Here is a 16,977-nt window from a genome sequence, read left to right as displayed (position 1 = left end):
TAGAACTCCTCCGAACGGTCCCGAGCGAACGCCCTCATCCTCGGAGGAAGCCGGAGGGCCGTGGTCGGGAGATGGGACAGGTCCCGAGACAGGATCAGGCACAGGACAGGAAGCCGAGCGGGCAGGACGGTTAGGGATCCCTCTGGGGCGGCCCCTACGGATTGCAGGTTGATCAGGATGCCGTTGGTGGAAGGCGGTGATGAGAGTCCTATCCACAATCCGACTAGCTGGCACCCAGGTCCTTTCCTCAGGTCCATAGCCCTCCCAGTCAATGAGGTACTGGAGACCCCTACCCCTCCGTCTGGACCGAAGCAGGCGGCGGACGGTGTAAACCAGACCACCATCGGCGAGCCGTGGAGGAGGAGGACAAGGCGCAGCAGGGACCAGCGGACTCTCATGAATGGGCTTAATCTTAGACACATGGAAAGTGGGGTGCACCCTCATGGAATTAGGCAGTTGGAGCCGGACAGCAGTTGGGCTAATCACTCTTATGATAGGGAATGGGCCAATGAACCGAGGTGCCAACTTCTGCGACTCCACCCTGAGTGGCAGGTTCCTTGACGACAACCACACCCTTTGACCAACATGGTAGGTGGGAGCAGGGATTCTCCGACGGTTGGCCCCGGTAGTGTAGCTGGCAACGGATCTGAGAAGTGTGGCTCGGGCCTGTGACCAGGTGCGGCGACATCGACGGGCAAACGCAAGTGCAGATGGGCAAGTAACCTCCCCTTCCTGACTGGCAAATAGAGGAGGCTGGTATCCATAAACACATTGGAAAGGGGACATACCGATGGCAGAGCAGGTCAGAGAATTGTGTGCGTACTCCACCCATGTCAATTGCTGCGACCAGGAGTGGGGGTTGCGTGAAGTCATGCATCGCAGTGCCTTCTCGAGCTCCTGATTTGCCCGCTCTGACTGCCCATTGGATTGGGGATGGAATCCGGAAGTCAGACTGACTGTGGCTCCCAGCAGGTGACAGAACTCCTTCCAAAAAGCGGAGGAGAATTGTGGACCACGGTCAGAAACTACATCCTTTGGCAGTCCGTGGATCCGGAAGACGTGTTCCAGGACCACCTGGGCGGTCTCCTTGGCGGTTGGGAGCTTGGGGAGGGGAATGAAGTGTGCCATCTTGCTGAATCGGTCAACTATGGTGAGAATGACGGTCTTGCCCCTTGAAGGGGGCAGCCCCGTGACAAAGTCAAGGGCGATGTGAGACCAGGGACGTCTGGGCACAGGCAGGGGCTGCAGCAATCCGGCTGGGGGGCTGGCAGGACGACTTGTGTTGGTTGCAGATGGGGCAGGCTTGGACGAATTCCCGTACATCCTTTCTCAGAGCGGGCCACCAGAACCTCTGGGCGAGCAGGTTGTAAGTGCGGGTGGAGCCAGGGTGACAAGCTAGGCGGGAGTCATGTCCCCACTGAACGACCTGGGACCTTAGGGTTTTCGGGGACAAAAAGGCGGTCAGCTGGGCAAGTGCTGGGACCGGGCTGGTTACGGAGAGCTTCCAGCACCTGTTCCTCAACAGCCCAGGTCAGAGCTGCTACGATGCAGGGACTTGGCAGAATCGACACAGGATCCTTGGAGGGGTTGTCATCCTTCTGGAATTGACGGGAGAGGGCGTCTGGCTTGGTGTTGCGTGATCCTGGCCGGTATGACAGAGTGAAATTAAACCTGGTGAAGAACAGGGCCCAGCGGGACTGCCTGGAGTTCAACCGTTTGGCCGTGCGGATGTACTCCAAGTTCTTATGATCGGTCCAAACGAGAAATGGAATGGTGGACCCCTCCAGCCAGTGACGCCACTCCTCCAAGGCAAGCTTCACAGCCAGCAGCTCTCGATTCCCTATGTCGTAATTGCACTCAGAGGGGGACAACCGACGTGAGAAAAAGGCACAGGGATGGAGCTTCCTATCCTCCGCAGCCCACTGAGAAATCACAGCACCAACTCCCACATCCGAGGCGTCCACCTCCACAATGAATTGCCGGTCCACGTCAGGCATCTGGAGGATGGGAGGCGGAGGTGAACCTTACCTTGAGGGTACTGAAGGCCTTGTCGGCTGCTGGGGTCCAGGTGAAGGGTTGCTTGGTGCTGGTTAGAGCAGTGAGAGGGGCAGCAACGGTACTGTAGTTCCGGATAAACTTTCTATAGAAGTTAGCAAACCCCAGAAACTGTTGCAGCTTCTTTCTGTTCTCCGGAACTGGCCATGACGTGACTGCTGATACTTTGGCAGGATCCATTTGGATACTTCCCTCTGCCACTATGTACCCCAGGAAGGCCACCGTCTTGACGTGAAACTCACATTTCTCTGCCTTGGCGTAGAGGGAATTCTCCAGAAGACGATGAAGGACTTGCTGGACATGGCGGGTGTGTTCAGACAGGTTTCTGGAGTAGATTAAGATGTCATCCAGGTAAACGAAGACAAACTTGTTTAACATGTCCCGCAGTACATCATTCACTAGAGCCTGGAACACAGCAGGAGCATTGGTGAGGCCAAAAGGCATAACCAGATACTCGTAGTGGCCTGTTGGTGTATTGAATGCGGTCTTCCATTCATCTCCCTCCCGGATCCGCACTAGGTGGTAAGCGTTTCTGAGATCCAACTTGGTAAAAACAGTGGCTCCCTGGAGCAACTCAAAAGCAGAGGTGAGCAGAGGGAGAGGGTAACGGTTTTTCACTGTGATGTCGTTGAGTCCCCTGTAGTCGATGCAGGGGCGAAGAGATCCGTCCTCTTCCCCCACAAAGAAGAAGCCAGCACCAGCCGGAGATGAAGATGAACGGATCAATCCTGTGGACAGAGAGTCATTGATGTAGTCCTCCATGGACCTTCTTTCAGGAGCAGACAACGAATAAAGACGGCCCCTTGGAGGAGCTGTTCCAGGGAGGAGGTCGATGGCACAGTCGTACGGTCGGTGAGGGGGCAGAGATGTGGCTCTTGCTTTGTTAAACACTTCTCTGAGACCATGGTAGCATTCTGGGACATGGGAGAGGTCAGGGGCGGAGTTAGTAGGTACTGGCCGAGGGGGTAGTGCGGCAGCAAGCAGGCAGGTTCGGTGGCAGTCCTCTCCCCACTCCCTGATCACCCCGGTCACCCAGTCGAGCTGAGGGTTGTGCCGGGCGGAGCCATGGGTAACCCAGGATGAGGGGTTGGCCTGGAGAGGGGAGCAGGTGAAACTGGATAGTCTCTTGATGGTTTCCGGACAGACCCATCAAGACCGGGGCCGTGACATGAGTGACCGATCCGAGTAAGTGTCCGTCCAGTGCCCGGGCAGGAATAGGAGGTGTCAAACGGAGGTTCTCCAGTCCCAGTTGGCGTGCCAGCTTGATGTCCATTATGTTGGCTTCGGCGCCAGAATCCACCAGAGCAGCCAGGGTGTGAGTCGAGTCAGAGAGGCGGAGGTGAACTTGCAGCAAGGGTTTGCGGTCGGAGGACTGGATGGTCATTGAGCTCAACCGGACTCCCCTATGCCCGGTGAGCTTCGGCTTTTAAAGGGCAGGTTACCACACGATGTCCATCACCTCCACAATAGAGGCAGAGGTTTGAGGTGAAGCGGCGCTGGCGCTCTGCAGGAGTGAGAGAGGCTCGCCCAATCTCCATAGGCTCAGACTGATCAAGCTGACTTGGGTGAGTGGCAGTAGCTGACAGGAGCCCAGTCGGATCTCTCCGAATGCCGGTAGTTGGTGGACCTTGGCGCCCCCCTCTCACGACGACGGGTCTGTATCCTTCTGTCGATCCGGACAGTCAGTGCGATGGCTTCATCAAGAGTGGAAGGCAGTTCATGGGAGACCAACTTCGTCCTTGATATAGTCAGCCAAGCTATGGAAGAAACGCGTCCACCAACGATGGTGTGTTCCAAGAACTTCGTCTTGCCAGGGTTCGGAAGTCGATGGAATGGTCTGCGACTGTATGTCTGCCTTGTCGAATACTGAACAGTTCACGAGACGCCTCTGCGGTTGGTGAATCCAGGTCAAACACCTTCAGCATCTCCTCAGCCAACAGGTCGAAGGTTGCACATGCGGGGGTTTGACGTTCGAACTCTGCTGTTCCCCAGAGTCGAGCTCGGCCCGTCAGGTGAGTGATGGCATACCCGACCCTAGCCCCCTCCGTGGCGAAGGTCCTTGGCTGCAAGGAGAACTGAAGTCGGCAGCTAGTCAGGAATGGCCGGACCTGGGTAGAATCGCCGTTGAACCGCTCGGGGTTTCCAATCTTGGGTTCGGGGCAGCGGCTGAAATGACCGGGGCAGGTAACTCGGAGGCAGGGCTGGTGGGCAGACTGGCTGGGGTAAGGTTGGTGAGGAGTTGGATGATCCTGGCGAGTTGTTGTTGCTGCTGCTGGGACTGCTGCTGGTGCTGCTGGAACTGCTGATGCTGTTGGTAGCCGACCTGAAGCAGAGAGGTGATGTCGCCGCTCATGCGGCCTAGCTCTCTCTCAGTGTGTTCCAGGCGTAGCATGGCGGTGGGTTGCTCAGGTTCTTCGGTTTCCATGTCGGGGGAAGTGTGCGCTGAGTCCATGATGGTCAGATCGTACTGTCACGGTTCAGACAGACGACAAGAGGACCACAATTGCGTCACACCAGAAAGTTTATTTAAACTTAAGGGAAAAGGGAAGTAGGGAGTGAGTGAAGGCTCCAGGGGTTATCCCGTCCAGTGTGCTGGGTCTGTGCCTCCCCCAGTGGCAGCGATGCGTCCGATGACGCCGGTGGTTGGTGGTCCAGAAGTCCTGGGGGAGGAAACACAGACACAACGGGGCGGATGAAAACAGGCAGAAGTACAGTTCAAGGGAAATCCAAATACGTTGTAGCAAGGCAGAAGGCTGGTCAGAGTTACCGGGGTCGAAGAGTAGTCAGGAGTCGTAATGGCAGAAAGCAGGTCTGGTTTTCCTGGGGCAGAAGAGTATCCAAGAATCAGGCAGGTCCGGGGTCACAAAACAAGGGTGAGCCAGAAGCGTGAGCACACAGGTTCCGGGTGTGAGCTTTGCAGACGATCTGACAAAGGAGAGCTGAAAGACGGGACTTTAAATACTGGGAGAGGTTAGTGGGTAATGCAGCGCAGCTGGCAGAGTAATTAGAGCCGAGCAGAGCAGGGACAGGTGGAGCTCGTTAGGCTGAGTAGAGAGAGAGAGATGAGCAGAGTGGAAGATAGTGGAAACACATTAAGGTGGTAACCCGGTGGAGTGAGAGGGCTCATGACAAATATGTTCTCCAATCTCATAAAACATTTTAGAAAAAGACTCAGTGCCAATCCTCGCAAGGGGAGCGTGCCGGAGTATTGAAAACGGGTGCCAATAATTTTGACCCCTATTCTTTTTGAGAGAAAAAAAGTTATTACTTGTTAAACAGTATAAAATAATATAAAATGAGCATACAATATAGCTCAGTGTTTCCATGATTTATTTTATACAGTCTTTTTTGCTCATCTTGATCAAGGTGCCAATAATTTTGGAGTTGACTGTATATACAGGTGATGAAATGATGACAACAATGACTGGTCATGTCCCTCTGCAGGTGGCCAGCACCCGAGCAGGCAAAGCCTTCATAGGCTGTCCGGAGAGCGATGAGACAGACACCTCCAAGTCAGTGGATCTACAGAGCAAACAGATGATAGAGTGGGCTAAGACAGGCTTCCAACCCACCGGACCCAAGGGCCTAGAGCCACCAGAAGGTACGTTTCAAGTTTATTTGCCAATTATTTGTAATGAATACATTGAAAATCACCTTAGCTTAGAGCCACCTGAAGGCAAGAGGAGCTTTATAACAGGCGGTTAGAGCGCTGGGCCAGTAACCAAAAGGTTGCTGGTTGAATACCCAAGGCGACAAGGTGAAAAATCTGTCGATGTGCTCTTGAGCAAGGCACTTAACCATAATTTGCTCCAGGGGTGCCATACTACTATGGCTGACCCTGTAAAACAACACATTTCACTACACCTATCTGAAGACTCATACATACAATAACATTTTGTTGTCCATGTTACAGCGAATAACAAAAGTCCCCCCAGACAGAACACATCACACATCACACACAGTTGAGACAAACACATGGTCAAGCTGCAGATGGGGAGCATGGATGTTGTGGGGTTAAGGGCCTAACGGTAGGGGAATGTCTTTAGGATGTGAACCCAGCAGCCCTCCAGTTGCCAGATCAATTCCACCCTTTTTATCCAGCATTCCCCTACCTATCTTTGGTAGTCTTTTGGTAATAGTAAAAATGTCTGTTTTTGTCTGGTTATCTGAGTTGTTTATTGTGTTACTGATATGCCCCGTCCACCAGAGGAGCGTAACCCATATAAGGAGGTGTACCCTGACGTGTGGGTGGAGCCAGAGGCAGCAGCCTACACGCCCCCTCCCGCCAAAAAGCCTCGCAAAAGCACAGCAGCAGAGAAACCCAAGGTCAAGGAGATGATTGACGAGGGGACGAGAGGTAAGGTAGCTTTTTTCATTGGGTTAAATAGGGGTTATGACCTCTATATCCCTCCCCCTCAGGGAGGTTTAGCTAGGGGTGTGTGTGTGTGTGTGTGTGTGTGTGTGTGTGTGTGTGTGTGTGTGTGTGTGTGTGTGTGTGTGTGTGTGTGTGTGTGTGTGTGTGTGTGTGTGTGTGTGTGTGTGTGTGTGTGTGTGTGTGTGTGTGTGTGTGTGTGTGTGAGTGTGAAAGAGAAAGACTGTTTGTGAAAGACAGGGTAGCAGGTGCTTAGTACTAGAAGTCAAAGGGTTAACATGGTCAACTCTATTAATGAGTGTAGGTATTATATGTTATGTAGATAGTAAATGTTATGTAGCACTGCAACACTTATGTAGGTGTTATGAATATACTCAGCCTAGCTCTCGTTATAATATACTTTATATTGGCAAAAAAAAAAAAATGTAATATCTTAAAAGCAAATGGAGAAGTAGGGGTAAGACAGGGTATGTCTGCAGCTTTTTTCTCTCTCTTGAAGATGTCATCTGCAAGGATGTATAGTAACAAACATTCAAATCATATCCTGATCAGAAACCATGTTTGTTTTCTGTCTGTATTTCCAGAGAGACTTGTGTATGAAGTGAGACAGAAATGCAGAAGCATAGAAGGTAAGTGGTCTGTCTCTGTGTTCAGGCAGCCAGGGTCATGTTCAGTAGGCAGCAAATGAAAGAAAGTGACTATTTTATATGAGTCCTCAAAGCATATTAGCTTTCCTTATGAAATGTACATTCCTCTCACAGCTGTTCAAATATGTCTATTGAATCAAAGGCTTGATGCAAGGCAGTGTGGTTTTTAGACCTCCAGTTGGCTTGTCTAGCACCAGTGGTTTAGTGGAGGGTAAATGTTTAGAAACGTTGTTTACACATCATTTCCTTTTGTAAATAGTGCCTGTACCTATTATGGTAAAGTAGCGTTTCTCAATCTTGATCGGCGATCAGGGTTTACCCATTTATTTGCTTACCACTGCATCTCTGGCTTGCACTAATTACATTCTGTCTTTCTCCACAGACATCTGCATCTCCTGTGGAAGTTTGAATGTTTCCCGTGAACACCCTCTATTTGCTGGAGGAATGTGCCAAAGCTGTAAGGTAAGGATGGAGGCCATTAAGGCTATTGAATCAGGGCTAGCTGTAGGCCATGGAGTCTGTATCTCTGGGGCTGTATGTATCAAGCCACTCAAGCAGGAGTGCTGATGATCGGTTTAGCCTTTTGGATCACAATGAATAAGATTACATGGACAGGTAGGACCTGATGCTATATCGGCACTCCTACTCTGAGATGATTACATGGACAGGTAGGACCTGATGCTATATCGGCACTCCTACTCTGAGATGATTACATGGACAGGTAGGACCTGATCGTAGAGGGTGGCAGGTAACCTAGCGGTTAAGAGCGTTGGGCCAGTAACCGAAGGGTCGCTTGTTTGAATTCCCGAGCCGGCAAGGTGGAAAAATCTGTCGTTCTGCCCTTGAGCAAGGCAGTTAACCCCCGACAACGACTGCTCACCGGGCACCGATGACGGCGATTAATGCAGCCACCCGCACATCTCTGATTCAGAGGGGTTGGGTTAAATTCGGAAGACGCATTTCGGTTGAATGCGTTCATTTGTGCATCTGACTAGGTATTTCCTTTCCCTTGACATATACGGGCCCAGGTCTAGCTCCCCTCTAGAAAAGCCTGGCCTCAAGGGACCCCACTTTGAGCCATTAACACGTCTTTTGGACGTCAACATTCTAATAAATACATTTCATATATGCTATCACAAATTATCCTTTGGTTGTGTTTATGAAGGTGTTAGGTAACATTAGAATATGAAAAAATATATATTTCAAAGAACATAATAGCATTTTCATTAGTTAATGTTACTGTAGGCTATAAAGTAAAAATGAAAAACCACTGAAACCCCAACAATTCAACAGTTAAATTCATTATTTCCTTTTGGCAGATCTTAAGAAACATTATGGAAATAAGAAAATGTATTTCAAAAGAACAGAATAGCATGTTTTAATTTGTATTTTGTTACTAGTCTTTGCTTAGTAGCCTGAGCAATGCTGCCGCGAGTGCTCACGTGTTGAACGCATGGAACCGCAGTTATTCTTGGAAAAAGTGGTATTTTGAAATGGAGCTCACCTCTTAATTATTTTTTGTTATTTGACAAAGGTAAGTGTTTTAGGAACTGCAGAATTTGCTCTTTCTGATACTATATAGAAATCAAATTGTCTTACCTGCATGTGACTCTGTTGGAGGATTTGAAAAAGTGACTTTCTGGCGCTCTGTTTCCCTGCATCTGTGTCAATTCCCAATTGGTAATATTGTCACCTATCAGACTTTTCTTCATTTAATCTTGTCTTTAGGCTAACTCTATTATTATATTAGTTTCGATAAAGTTTTGGCGTAGTTTCGATGGGCCATCAGCTGCACAGGCTGACTGGTGGTGAATGAGGGGCAGGGGGTGAAAATGACATGTCCTCTTAAAACTGATATTAAGATTCTAACAATGACAGTGTGTTATATAGACTTATTTAGGAAAAGTCAAGGAAAGGGGGGAGGGAAATTACTTTAAAATGGCAGAGTAATTAAAAATGGAAATTAGTTTGGCGTCCACATGACGCGCTCAGCTTTTCTAGTGTTAAAGCTCTCTGTTACCAAAACACAACCACAGTATTCACATATTGAGTGGTGGTTTTCTAATCGCTACTTGTTTTTCTGTTAATAATAATATTGACAATACTTTATTCAACTTATAGAGCGCATTTCATTACACCACGAATCAAATATTTCTCCACTGCTGTGTCCCAGAACTGCTTTCTAGAATGTGCGTATCAGTATGATGACGATGGTTACCAGTCATACTGCACTATCTGCTGTGGGGGACGAGAGGTGCTCATGTGTGGAAACAACAACTGCTGCAGGTGAGGGGGGGTACTTTCATCTGATGCTAACTAAGTTCATAATTGTTGTGATTCACTCAGTGTATTTGTGTGTGTTAGGTTAGTATGTGAGTATGCCGGTTTACCTTCATAAGTGTGTCTGTGTGTAACATTGTGCGTGCGGATGTTCGTTCTTACGTGTATGTGATTATGTGCGTCCATGTGTCTGTGTGTATTAGCGTCTAGCAGGATAATAACACAGCCCCCCCCAAGGTGTTTCTGTGTGGAGTGTGTGGACCTGCTGGTGGGCCCAGGCGCAGCACAGATAGCTATAAAAGAGGACCCTTGGAGCTGCTACATGTGTGAGAAGGGCCAGAAGGGGGTGTTCGGCCTGCTGGAGCGTCGCGCTGACTGGCCCTGCCGTCTACAGCACTTCTTCGCTAATAATCATGACCAAGATTTTGTGAGTAGTACCTCAGTACTATGTGTCAAGCTTGCTATAAAGTTCACAGCCACAGAGCCACAATTAGTCTGTGTTCCATCGTGACACAGTACGTCCGCGCCTCTATAAGGGCCAAATGAGCTCAAACAAGCTTCCTAAATATGTAAATAATGAGCAGGCAGACTATCACGGCTCTGGGGCTCTACGAATTGAGCTTCAAACAGTAGAGACAGCTGACGTCATTCCAGGCTCTCTCTGGGTAAATACTAGCCCCATATTTTCTCTCTCTCTGTGTTGTTTCACAGGAACCACCAAAGCTTTACCCTCCTGTCATGGCAGAGAAGAGACAACCCATTCGTGTCCTGTCACTGTTCGACGGCATAGCAACAGGTTAGAAGAGAATCTCCTCCCCCTCTTCTCGCCTCCCCCTCTCCTCCTCCCCCTCTTCTCTCCTCTCCTTGACACAAAACCCTCTGAACTTCTCTGTCTCTGTCTGTACAAAGTGTTCCGTCTGTTTCAGGTTTCATTGGGACTGTCCCCCTGACTCATGACTACAAACTAGGCTGACTGTCTATTGTTGTAAAGATAGATAGATAGCAAACTAATCCACACAGCATGCTGTTTAACCATATTGTCTAGCAGTGCGCTTCTCATAGCTTTCCTGGCTGTCCTTCACTTCCCTATCTGTTCAATAAAACCACACAAAAATACTAAAGAAGTGGGAATTCCCATTCCTGTGAAAAGAAAAGACCACCACAATAGTGTGCCTCAGGCCAGACCAGGCCTTCAGTATTGTGTCTCGTCGGTATTGTTATTCAGTTCAGTTCACCAAGTTCAAGTTAATCATCCACTTTATTTAACCAGGATCCACTCAGCAACAACTGCCACTGTTGACCAGGGAGTCATGGAGCATCAAAAGAACAAAAACATGCTACTGTTTGACCTATTTCCACGTTGACCCCTGACCTTTAGGTCTGCTGGTGCTGAAGGAGCTGGGTATCCAGGTGGAGCGCTACGTGGCGTCGGAGGTGTGTGAGGACTCCATCACGGTGGGCATCGTCAGGCATCAGGGACGCATCATGTACGTGGGCGACGTGAGGAACGTCACACGCAAACATGTGAGTATATCATATTTTATAATGTTATGAACCATGGGAGTAGTGCAAGATCACGCATGGCCCATGAATCACATTAGCCTGGCTCAAATACGAACGCCCTAGCCACAATCTCAATAAGGATATTTCAATTGAGAAAGATTGGAAGGTGCCTATCAGCTAGGGCCATTACAAAAACACTTCATATAACATTACTTCAACCTCTAAACCACAAAAAAGTATCTCTTAGTTGGATAATCTGTCTATTTTGTCTTTCTTATCTCCTGTCCTCCTCTTTCTCGTATTGTTTTTCCTGTTCTCTCTCTCCCTTGGTACAGTTACACGAGTGGGGCCCCTTTGACTTAGTGATTGGTGGAAGTCCATGTAACGACCTCTCTATTGTCAACCCGGCTAGGAAGGGTCTTTATGGTAGGTAACAACACTGTACATTTATCACTTGTGTTCTGTGATTGGTGAAGAGTTATTTCCTGTTGCTGAATTTTAAATGACTGTCCTTCTCTGTTTCTCCTGTAGAGGGCACTGGTCGGCTGTTCTTTGAGTTCTACCGCCTGCTGCATGAGGCTCGGCCCAAAGAGGGCGACAACCGGCCGTTCTTCTGGCTCTTTGAGAATGTGGTGGCCATGGGCGTAAGCGACAAGAGGGACATCTCTCGCTTTCTAGAGGTTTGTTCCTTTACAGAGACTATATCACTTCTAGGAGTTCTAGGAGAACGAACTGTACATCAGGCATGTAAATGTTTAACCTTTGGAATATGGATACATTTTTGATGAATGCCACCTTGTGGTGATAATTCACAGTGCATGGTGTCAATATACTGGTTAGGTTATGAGGGAACAATTTAAACGGTTAATTTAAAGATATTAATTTATCATTGTATGAAATTCTCCTTATACGAAAGATCATCTCCACTACTTCAATAAAACCCTTCAGGTCATTATTGTAAAAGAGAATATGTTCTCAATAACTTACCTGGTTAAATAATGGTTAAATAAACCTCCTGTCTCCCCCTCCCAGTGTAACCCAGTGATGATCGATGCCAAGGAGGTGTCTGCTGCTCACCGCGCCCGCTACTTCTGGGGCAACCTGCCTGGCATGAACAGGTTGGTGAGAGAACGGTGAGGGAAGCAACAGCCAGCCTGTCACCTAAAGCAACGCACACCGTGGCTAGTTCCTGAGCCAGTCAAACCCTGCAACGAAAGAATCATCACCTCCTTTTACGCACTGTTTTTATCTCTCTCTCTTTCTCTCTCGCTCACCGTCTCTCTCTTACGCTCTTACTCTCTCACACTCTCTTTTTCTCTCTTTCTTTCGCTCAATCTCTCTCTCTCTCTCTCTCTCTCTCTCTCTCTCTCTCTCTCTCTCTCTCTCTCTCTCTCTCGCTCACCGTCTCTCTCTTACGCTCTTACTCTCTCACACTCTCTTTTTCGCTCTTTCTCTTTCTCTCGCTCTCTCTCTCTCTCTCTCTCTCTCTCTCTCTCGCTCTCTCTCTCTCTCTATTTTCACACATCCCTTACCTTTCCCTCTCTTTTCCTCTGCAGACCCTTGACTGCCATGTGCACTGACAGACTGGACCTTCAGGAGTGTTTGGAGCATGGCAGAACAGCGAAGGTCAGTTATAGATGTCTGGCTTCTTATTGGAGCTGTGCTTTTGCTGTTCTGGCATAGACCAAATTGCCCGAACATGTAAATTGTGTAGTTCATTCATTTGTACAACTTAGTTCAAGGTACATGCACTCAAACGGTGTAGAAACAAACATTGAGTGTGAGTACCTTTTGAATTTTCAAATGAAATGTTTGGTCATATGGACAATTTGGTCCGTAAACAATACTTGGTTATCTTATTCTCATGCACCAGCCACTTAGTGTGTGCACTGTCTGGTTTCCCCTCAGTTTGGCAAAGTGAGGACCATCACCACTCGCTCTAATTCCATTAAGCAGGGTAAAGACCAGCATTTCCCCGTCTTCATGAACGAGAAGGAGGACATTCTCTGGTGCACTGAGATGGAGAGGTAGGAACTGATTACCTTTCAAATTCATTCATCATACCAGCAAATGAAATGACGTTATTACAAGCAGTTACCTCTTTATTATTCGAATGATTCCCTTACAGGAAGTCATATATATTATTCCATATTACCCTTCTATGAAGCACCTAAAAGTAAATCTCACATTGAAATATAACGCCATTTTAGATGTCACTAATTCTCAAGTGTATCTGTCTGTCTGTCTCCTGCTCTGTCTGTCTGTCTGTCTGTCTATGTCTGTCTGTCTGTCTGTCTGTCTGTCTGTTCCCTCTGGTGGCTGTCTGGTTACTGTCTCCCTCCCTAGGGTGTTTGGCTTCCCAGTCCATTACACAGACGTGTCCAACATGAGTCGACTGGCCAGGCAAAGGCTTCTGGGAAGGTCGTGGAGTGTACCGGTCATCCGCCACTTGTTTGCACCACTCAAAGAATACTTTGCCTGTGTTTAACAAGACTTGGCTCAACAAACCATCACAAACATATAACTGATGTTGTAACTAGAAACAAGAGTCTTGGTGAAATTATACTACTCCCTGGTATCATTTCTCAGGCAAGCAAAACATCATCAGAGTAGATATTTCACATTATTTCTTGTATTTTGAAATGTACTTCTTATTCTATTTAATTTGTATATGTCATTTTACCTTTTAGCAGTGTTATCCAGTATTTTTTTATTGATTTATTTGTGCAAGCTATACTTGAGACAAGGCTTTCTTCTCAAGGCACTGAGAAAGAAGAAACTATGATCTGTGCGATTTTTTGAATAAAGACTAGGATTTGATGATTGGAAAATATCTGAAAGATAGAATTTATGATACTGTATGTACAGTATGTATGTGAATGATTTTGGCTGTGTAGGCATGATATTGTATTGGCCTATATCTGAAGTGGACAAAGCAAATCCAGCTCCAGCCACTGAGCCTCGCAGAGCTAAAGTGAATAAGAGTGATTTTCTTCAGTGTGACAGAAAGCTGTGTCTTAATGAATCCAAAACACCAGATCACATATACCTCTTTGTTTACAGTTTATATACACAGTTAACTGAAGGTAAAGGTACTACTGTAAAATGGTTACAATACCATGGTGCTTCGAGACAATAGGAAACATCACAGTCCATGTGGCACAGGCACTACACTTTAGACAAGATGGGAATAATAAATACAAAATATCACCTGGAAAGTTGTTTTTTCAGTGTGATGTTTTCACACTTTTAAATAAGTTATGTGCTATCTTAATAACTTGAAATGACTTGAAAGTGGCGATAAAATAAGGCGTGGTGGCAGAAGACTGCAGAATATCATGCCATATCCTCCTCTTTCCTATGTTTTACAGCTTTTTTAAACAAAGATTATACTGGTGCTTTTTCAATCATTTTTCAAGCCTTGCTACATGCAAACTCAGGCCCCCATGCCTGCCTGTGTCAGACTCTGCACAAACAGAAAATGAAGCTAGCCACATGGGCAGTGATGTTTTCTGTAGTTACAAAAACAAAAAAATCTTGATCAAAGTCTGTGGTGAACTACTTTTTTCTAGTTTCATCCTGACCAATGTCATTACTGTACAACTGTTAGTGAGCATGGTCGGTGGACTGGAGGGAGTGTGGGTGCCCTGGTGTTTCCACAACCAAGTAAAGACTCTCCTTCCCTTCTCACCCCTGCAAACTAGATACTGTCAGGTGCAAGTCTTCAAACAATATGGTGCGGCTTCACAATGTTCTTCTACCTTTTTATAGCAATTTTGTGCTGTTTTACCAACATTATAAAGCACTTTTTATATGTATATTTCTTTCTTTTTTCTTTAGTATTAGAAAATGTCTTCTTGGTTTTTCTTGTGAAACGTTTGTTTTGTTTTTATGAGGTGAACTGTTCTACCATTGTGTAATACAGTATGTTTTCTATACAGTAGGGCTGTGCCAATAGAAGTGAAAGAATGGATTATTAGAAGTATGTTCTATCCATGTATCCATGGAAACAATTAATTATTGGTCCTACTCAATGTACAGTAGATTAATTGAAAATTATTAATGTGCTCCATTACCATATTGTCTTCTGTTCAAAGCAGTAATTCAGTATCATCCTCTGGATAAAAAATAATGTATATTTCTATCAAGATTGTAGGATTTAGATCCCAAATAGTTAGAGAGAGAGAGAGATAGAGAGATAGAGAGAGACATATTCAAACGATTATTAACCACACTTGGATTACATTCCAAATCTGAATTTTCGGATTATCTGAATTATTGTGACCTTGAATGTGGATGATTTAGAAATGAGTTTGTCAGAACTCAAAATTGAAGAGTGAACCGTGGCCAAAAAAAAGAGCAGAGATTATGACTTACCCATCTAAATATTCAATATGACTTAATTTCATAAATGTAGTTTCATACATGATTAAGTTCTTAAGTGACCTTATTGTATCCTTGTCACCATTTTAGTTGAACTTCACACATTGGGTTCTCAGGAATTCTTGTGCGTTGTGTTGACATTCATTCCCCTTCCATATAGCAAATGACCATGCCCCTTGTACATTTTGTACATAGAGTTTTCCTGTTGCTGTTTTTGGTTTGTTTTTATCTTTTTTAATTACCTATGAGATGTACAAATATAATTCTTTGCTAATATATATCATGGAATTAGAAAAAAAAGATTAGGAAGAAAAAAATGGAATCAAGTCAAATGGAAAAAATTGAATCAAAATAAGCTATGAAGCATTAGAGGTGGGTAGACTCCAAGTCTTGCCTTCTAGTACTGTTAATTTGTTTTATTTGTTTTTGTTTTTCAATGTTCTGAGTGAATCCAGTTGAAATGTGTCACGTGATCTTAATAGTAGCCTAATAATGACAGCTTTAAGATGGAACGGTCTATACTTCACTGCACAGCCCTACATAATGTTGGTTGTTTTTTTGCTTTTGTTTCTTTAAAGAATTATAAAGAGGGATTGTAGGTGTTTCTGATGGTGCTAAAAATTTTATCTAATCAAGAAAAAATATATTTGTTTGGAAGAGAAATAAAACTTGTCTTGACAATGACTGTTTTTAAGTTCCTTATAGTAATGATGGAAGAGCACTATTATTTCACTCTCATATGATGCATATATTAACAAAGGCATTTTAACTTTGTACTTGAAAAAATTATGAATAATAAATAATGAGTTTCCGATATTGTTTTAGACTAGAAATTGCTGTAGTTGGTTGGTGCTTATCTGTGGGAAAAACCATGTACTCCGTAATGGGAAATAACAAAAAAAAAAAAACATTTCGGTAATAACTTTTACTGTAGCATAATGCATAATGTATGCTTAAAACTTGGCATCCGCGTTGCTTCTTAATCCCACATTCCATGCCGTAACATCCTATCTTCCATGTCTTGTTTTCAATTGTCGTTTTTTGATTGATGCTTTTGTTATTATTGGCTAATGTTATGTCCCAAATGGCACCCTGTTCTCATTATAGTGCACTACTTTTGGCCAGGGCCCATAGGGTGCCATATATAGTGAATAGGGTGCCATTTGGGATGCTCCCCATGACATTTCACTGTTTCAGACAGGTCAGTTCTATTATCCAGTGATACTGTTAGTTGGCGCTCAGTCTGTGTGACTTCTTCTTTTGTGTCATATTAATTGTTTTATGGCCTATGTTTTTCTTCTTTAAGATGATCAGTGCGTACAGCAAATGTAGCAGTCATTCTCCACCCTTTACCCAATACTTCTGTTTTAGTACCCAGAAAGAAGAAAAAGGCTCCTTATGTATTTGTGCTGGAGAACACTTGAATAAATGTATTGTTTTTGTGCAAAAATATGATAGCTCCTGTTGTTCTTCACCTGTACCGAGAATAAATTGAACTATACAAAATCTTATCACTATTGATCAGGTTCCTTGGCAACATAATAACATACCATGTCTATGGTACCATTGTTGCACATCTATACTAAAGTTATAGCTAAAGCCTACTTTTAAATTGCTTTAAAATCTTTAAAAATTACTTTAAAATCTCAAAGCGGGACCTTTTTCTTTTAACAGTATAAAAGGTAATAGTTTGTTGGTTTTGCTTTTTTTCATATCACCGCATTTGCTCACACATTT

General features: G+C 45.5%; 1 protein-coding gene across 8 annotated transcripts in view; it reads left to right on the top strand.

Annotated features, from left to right (window-relative positions):
- The window catches only part of LOC121539590 (DNA (cytosine-5)-methyltransferase 3A), an 80,426-nt gene extending 63,675 nt beyond the window's left edge, over positions 1–16,751 (top strand). For 4 of the 8 annotated variants that reach the window (XM_045207598.1, XM_045207597.1, XM_041848206.2 and 1 more), the window contains 14 exons: positions 5,500–5,656; positions 6,263–6,412; positions 7,012–7,056; positions 7,457–7,536; positions 9,248–9,360; positions 9,592–9,781; positions 10,066–10,150; positions 10,733–10,878; positions 11,193–11,283; positions 11,389–11,537; positions 11,890–11,990; positions 12,414–12,483; positions 12,766–12,884; positions 13,204–16,751. In XM_045207598.1, coding sequence (XP_045063533.1) covers positions 5,500–5,656; positions 6,263–6,412; positions 7,012–7,056; positions 7,457–7,536; positions 9,248–9,360; positions 9,592–9,781; positions 10,066–10,150; positions 10,733–10,878; positions 11,193–11,283; positions 11,389–11,537; positions 11,890–11,990; positions 12,414–12,483; positions 12,766–12,884; positions 13,204–13,345 — 1,638 coding nt within the window. In that variant the 3' untranslated portion in view covers positions 13,346–16,751. The remainder of the gene's footprint in view (positions 1–5,499; positions 5,657–6,262; positions 6,413–7,011; positions 7,057–7,456; positions 7,537–9,247; positions 9,361–9,591; positions 9,782–10,065; positions 10,151–10,732; positions 10,879–11,192; positions 11,284–11,388; positions 11,538–11,889; positions 11,991–12,413; positions 12,484–12,765; positions 12,885–13,203) is intronic. The other 4 variants (XM_041848207.2, XM_045207599.1, XM_041848209.2 and 1 more) reach the window with 3 other exon arrangements.
- Positions 16,752–16,977: the final 226 nt, after the last annotated feature.

Source organism: Coregonus clupeaformis, chromosome 25 (assembly GCF_020615455.1).
Source record: "Coregonus clupeaformis isolate EN_2021a chromosome 25, ASM2061545v1, whole genome shotgun sequence".
Classification (NCBI taxonomy): domain Eukaryota; kingdom Metazoa; phylum Chordata; class Actinopteri; order Salmoniformes; family Salmonidae; genus Coregonus; species Coregonus clupeaformis.
Note: the sequence above shows the minus strand (reverse complement) of the source record. Positions and strands in the feature narration are given on the sequence as shown.